Source organism: Silene latifolia, chromosome 10 (genome assembly GCF_048544455.1).
Source record: "Silene latifolia isolate original U9 population chromosome 10, ASM4854445v1, whole genome shotgun sequence".
In the NCBI taxonomy this organism is placed as follows: domain Eukaryota; kingdom Viridiplantae; phylum Streptophyta; class Magnoliopsida; order Caryophyllales; family Caryophyllaceae; genus Silene; species Silene latifolia.
This window is the reverse complement of record NC_133535.1, coordinates 20,052,553-20,058,582: the sequence shown is the minus strand read 5'-3', so window position 1 is coordinate 20,058,582 and position 6,030 is coordinate 20,052,553. Positions and strand designations below refer to the sequence as shown.

The 6,030-nt window shown below is 34.9% G+C and overlaps 2 protein-coding genes across 2 annotated transcripts; both read left to right on the top strand.

The window, feature by feature from the left end:
• Nucleotides 1-272: 272 nt before the first annotated feature.
• Nucleotides 273-3,786, top strand: LOC141607245 (protein FAR1-RELATED SEQUENCE 5-like). Its single transcript, XM_074426606.1, has 5 exons — nucleotides 273-360; nucleotides 1,793-1,849; nucleotides 2,017-2,064; nucleotides 2,548-2,859; nucleotides 2,942-3,786. The coding sequence occupies exons 1-5, from the start codon at nucleotides 273-275 to the stop codon at nucleotides 3,784-3,786; spliced, it is 1,350 nt and encodes a 449-aa protein (XP_074282707.1).
• A 320-nt stretch (nucleotides 3,787-4,106) lies between these two features.
• LOC141607244 (protein FAR1-RELATED SEQUENCE 9-like) lies at nucleotides 4,107-4,712 on the top strand. Its single transcript, XM_074426605.1, has one exon. The coding sequence runs from the start codon at nucleotides 4,107-4,109 to the stop codon at nucleotides 4,710-4,712; it is 606 nt and encodes a 201-aa protein (XP_074282706.1).
• Nucleotides 4,713-6,030: the final 1,318 nt, after the last annotated feature.

The window sequence follows — 6,030 nt, the reverse complement described above, 5'->3', positions numbered from 1 at the left end:
GACGCCTCTTCTCACTTTTTTTTTCGTTGTTGGCGAGGTGGTTGTTAGGTGGTGTTGGTGGTTGTTTCGGTTTCTGCCTTCGCATCAGGCGAGTCGTGGGTTGGAAGAGTCGTGGGTTGTTTCTTTTTTTCAGATCTGCAATTTTTGTTTTTTGTGAAGTCGGGTTGTTGGTGGTGGTGGCGACAAAGGACTGGTGTTGTCGGCATCGTGGGTGTGGGTCTGGTGGCGTCGTGGGTGTGTGGCTGATGGTCTCTTTTTTTTTTCCCAGATCTATGTCGTGGGTTTGGCGGTTGTTGGTTGTGGGCGTGATTGTCGTGGTGGTTGATAAGGGTAGTGGTGGTGCAAAGGTGGTAGCTGGTGGTTATTCAATGACTTGAAAGTATTAAAGTTTCAATCGCTCAACATTAAAGTTTCACTAGTGCAAAGGACTCGTATTAAAGTTTCGACTCGCAAGAATTAAAGTTTTACTCGTTCACCATTAAAGTTTCACTCTTAAACCACTAAAATTTCATTCGTAACTTCGAGAAAAAACAAAATTTTACATCATTATATAAATACAAACTTTTATATTGAAACTGGCCTGAAAATCATTAAAGTTTCACTCATCACCATTAAAATTTCACTCGTTTAACATTAAAATTTCATTCATAAATCACTGAAAATTAAATAAGTATTAATAAAAGTTTCACTCGTCAAATACTCAAATGGCCTAAAAAATTAAAGTTTCATTTGTCACCATTAAAGTTCCACTCGTTTAACATTAAAGTTTCATTCAATAATCAATGAAATTAAATAAATTTTAGTCACAATAATTCAAATTTTTTTTTATTAAAATGGCTTAAAAAAAATTAAAGTTTCACTTTTAAGCATTAAAGTTGAACTCGTATACTATTAAAGTTACATTCAAAAATCAGTTAAATTAAATTAATATTAATCACAATCACATCATTTCATAAATTGAAATTTTTATATTAAAAATGGCCTAAAAAAATCAAAGTTTCACTTTTAAGCATTAAAGTTTCATTCGTAAAACATTAAAGTTATATTTAAAAATACATAAATTTAATTTTTTATTTACAAAATGAATTTAAAAAACTAAAGTTTCAATCGTAAAGAATTAAATTTGCTCTCATAGATTAAAGTTTCACTTTTAAAACATTAAAGTTTCATTTCAAAAATTGATTAGAAGTCTCAAATCTCAACCATCAATCTTAGAAGATCCAATGGCTTAGATTAGGACTTAGGGACTCAAATATATAGGTGGACTCATTTGAACTTCACTCTATATATATATATATATATATATATATATATATATATATATAGGAATGGGATCATGTGAGTATTAGTTATATATTTGAGGATTGAGGATTAATACTATGATAGGTATTTAGGGTAGAAACAAGGAAGGGCAAATCTGTAATTTAACACTCCCCTATATAAACCACGTTTTAGAACAAATACCGTTATTTCCTCTTTTTTCTTCTTCTCCCTTCAACTTCTCTCTCTACTGTAGCTTCTTCCTCCATTGTTGAGCTGGAAAACCCTAGAATTTAGGCGTCATCTCCGTTTTTCGTCGTCATTCTTCACAATTATCATATTATTCCAATTAGTTCGTTTTGCTGAGGTACGTAATTGGCGTTTTAGATCCCTAAATTTGAATTCGTTGTAACATTACTCTGTTTGTTCTTGTTTCGTTTCTATAATTTGAATTTCATCTTCCTTTTGTTTGTTATTTTCAATTTAATTTTGTGTTTCCTCAAAATTCGGTATGTTTTTGTTGTATTTCCAGGTTTTGCTGCTCATTCTTCACAATTATCATATTATTCCAATTATTTCCTTTGTTCAGGTACGTAATTGCTGTTTTTCGTCCTTATGTTTCGACTTCGTTCTTATCTTACTCTGTTTGTTCTTCTTTTCGTTTATATGCTTTGAATTTCATCTTGATTTATTTGTTATTTTCAGTTTACTTTTGTGCTTCCTTAAAATTCGATGACGTTTTTGTTTGATTTCCAGATTTTCCTGCTCAAATCTCTGCGTATTCAATCCTCATTGCGATGTCTGGTATGTTATTCTTCTTAATTTTGTACTTTCAGCGTATTCTGAAATCTCTGTGTATTCTCTCTTTATCTTGTGCTTTCAGCTTTCAATCACATGTTCGTTATACTTTTGGTAAATATTTTTTGTTCATTGACGTTCTTATTTTGCTCAATATGTGATATTGTCTTCTACAACTGGTGATATTGTTTTGTTGATCTGTACCATTGTACAACTGGTGATATTGTTTTCAACTTCATGTGTGATATTTGTTCCAGAGTACGTGATATTGTTTTCCTGGATATGTGATATTGTTCAGGCACTTGTGTGATATTGTTCCTGCAACATTCCTTGTGATATCGTTTTCCATCTCATGTGTGATATTTTTCCCAAACAACGTGATATTGTTTTCCTGGATATGTGATATTGTTCAGCCACTTGTGTGATTTTGATTTCCTTCATATCTTTAAGACTTTTTCTTGTTATTTTACATTTTACTTTTCTTGCTAGATCCTACAAGTAATGTCACTTCTTCTTCCTGTAATGATCTTCATGTCTCTGCCATTACGTCTGAAGATAGTACTGCTATTGTTGATTCTTCACTTACTTCTACTGTTGAACCACCTGATGCATCTAGTTCTACTCCACATGTTGAACAACATTCTGTTCCTTCTCGTGTGCATCAACTACTTTTGGACTCCACACCTGGTGGTAGTGAATTGTGGACAAGGAATGTTGCACCTGAGTTTAAACCTTATATTGGCCAGTTGTTTGGGACGTTGGCAGAAGCTATTAGTTTTTATGATGTGTATGCAGAAGCATGTGGTTTTGAACCTAGGAAGTCTTCTCAAAAAGGGTTGTATCGGTGATGTGAAGTATAAATATGTTGTTTGCAACCGTGAAGGTTTTAGAGATCGTAAGAGGAAGGCTATTGTTTTAGATAGTGGAAAGGAGCAGGCAACTCCCAGGCCTTTTGATATCAGGAACACTAAATTAACTAGGATTGGTTGTACTGCTATGATTGAGTTTCGCTATAATGGGGATGGTTATGTTGTTTTTCAGTTTCGTGAGTGGCATAATCACCGTCTTTGTTCACTTAGAAATCAACAGTTCCAAAAAAAACACAGGCACCTCCATCTTTACCATAAAAAGACAATTATTGATCATTCAAGGGTTAATCAAGGGCCAACAAGGGCATTTAGAAATGTCAAGGAATATGTAGATGGCTATGAGAATGTTGGAGCTCAACTGGTTGATTTTAAGAATTTTGGAAGGGATATCAAATGTTTCATAGGAGACCGGGATGCTCAACTGTTTGTTAACTATTTTGAGGATAAACGTGATACCAGTGAAGGTTTTTACTTTGCTTATGAGGTGGATTCTGGTAAATGCTTGGTTCGTGCGTTTTGGTGTGATGCAGAGTCTCGTAGAAACTACGCTTTGTTTGGTGATTACATTACTTACGATCCAACTTACAGTACGAATAAGTATTGTATGCTTTTCACTCCTTTTACTGGCGTAGACCACCACAAAAGGTCAGTTACTTTTGCTTCTGCCTTGCTATTTCATGAGGATGAAGATTCGTTCACGTGGGTCTTTCAAAAGTTCCTTGATGCTATGGGACAGCGAGAGCCACATTGTATAATAACTGATCAGTGTGCTGGAATAAAGCTGGGTTTGCGTGCTGTTTACAAACATGCTAAGCGCAGATATTGCATGTGGCATATTATGCAAAAGCTTATGCGATAAGGTTGGGCTGTAATATCGAAAGAGACTGATTTTGTCGGCCGTTTGAATGCTATTGTTTGGGATCTTTGAGTTAGAACCTCTTGAATTTGAAGCACAAGTGGTGTCGGTTGGTCAATGAGCATAATCTGCGGAAGGTAATTCCTGGTTGTCAACCATGTTTAGAAAAAGGAGAAAATGGATCGCTTATTTTCGTGATGTTCCTATGGGTTGTCTCTTACGAACAACTCAACGTTCTGAGAGTCAGAATAATTTTTTCAAGCGTTTTGAAAATGCACATGGTACACTTGTTGAATTCTTGATGCGGTTTCAAAGCGCCATTGATGTCACGCCATACTCAAAAACAACTTGATAGAGACGATGATTGTACTCTTCCACAATTAGCGACTTCTCTTAAGTTGGAAGCTCATGCTTCCAAGGTTTATACAAATGCTGCTTTCGCAGATTTTCAAGTAGAAGCTTCTGCTTCTATTTGTTCCCTTAGTGTTGGTGGCTTCACACCACCTGCAAACGGTGTAGAATTAATTGGTATTGCTGATGCCAGAACGCAGAAGATCTACCAAGTTGTCTACAATTCTCTCACGAATGACGCTGAATGTTCTTGCAAGCTGTTCAACAGGAAGGGTATTATTTGTAGACACATTATCTGGGTTTACTCTGGAAAACAAGTACACACTTTGCCCGATAAATACCTTCTTATGCGGTGGACCAAGAATGCACATAAGATCCCTCTTTATGGTCCACATGGTGAGTTAATTGAGGATTTTGATGCCACTGATTTACGAAAGATGGAAATGTGCAAGTTATGGTCAGAGTTCTACGCGACCATCAGTGTGCTCAAGAATGTGTCTACGAAGGACATCACTGATCTTGTTGACACACTTAAACAATTCAGGGTGAAACTCAATCCGCAATCGTCGAGTCAATGACCAAAGAGCAGGAGTTGGAGATGCTTCTTGGGTGCAGTTCCTCAACTGAGGTGAGGATTCTACCACCTCGTCAGGCAAAGAACAAGGGTAGCGGCAAGCGAATGATCTCCAAAAAGCAACAATGCATAGCCAAAGCGGAGAAACCTAAAAGGCTTTGTCGTGAATCGCAAACAAATGGCTCACCATGATAAACGAATCGTCCTAATGCTTTTGTACCTGATGCCGACAATAAGGTATGTTCACTATGGAAAGTCTATGTATGAAACTTTTTATATATGCTGTATGGTCACGAGTCAGAAACAATATCACAGGTTATTTTAAATAATATCACCTCTTATACTAAACAGTATCACTATTTGACGATAACAGAATGTGATCTTATTTGAGGATAACAGAATGTGTCAACACATATGTTTCAACTTTTTAAAATATTTTCCTGGTAATTTTAGAAACAATACCACACCTTATTATAAATAATATCACACCTTATTAGAAATAATATCACACTTTGTAGTACACAGTATGATTGTTTGAGGATAATGAGAATGTGATATTGTTTGTAATTGTTCGAGTTAGAAACAATATCACACTTCATTTGAAATAATATCACTCCTTATATAAACTAATATCACTGTTTCACCTTTTTGTATTTTTCGGGGTAGTTCGGATGAGGATGATGCGATGATGGTTGATTGGTCGAAGGAGTTTTTGTTGATGGCGCTCATTAATTATAGCAAAGAGCAAATAGACGACATTCTTTGTGCCTAGTATATTAATATAGACCACAACATTCATTAAAGTATAGATTATACTTTATTTTATATAGAAAATACTCGTACTCGGAGAATATTTGATTATTTTAGTTGTCTCGATTGTCTTGTTTTTGTATTTTGTGATATCGAGAAACAATATCACACCTTACATTTATATATTTCACATGTTACTCAAAACAGTATCACTACATCATAACTACAATATATGCCTTTTGCTTTAAGTTTTTCTCATCTTGTGTTTTGTGTTGTTAAAATATGGCACAACAATATCAACCTGTGTGCACAACAATATCACAACATTGTGAAAACAATATCAACGTAAGATTTAAACTTTCATATTCATAGTGTGTTATTGTTTAGTACTCTGTGTGATATTGTTTACCAAACTGTGTGATACTGAGAAGCAATATCAACCTGTGTACACAACAATATCACAACATTCTAAAAACAATATCAACGTGAGATTTAACAATCCATATCCATAGTGATATTTAAAAGTAAACAGTGTGGTATTGTTTTAGCTCTGTGTGATATTGAGAAGCAAT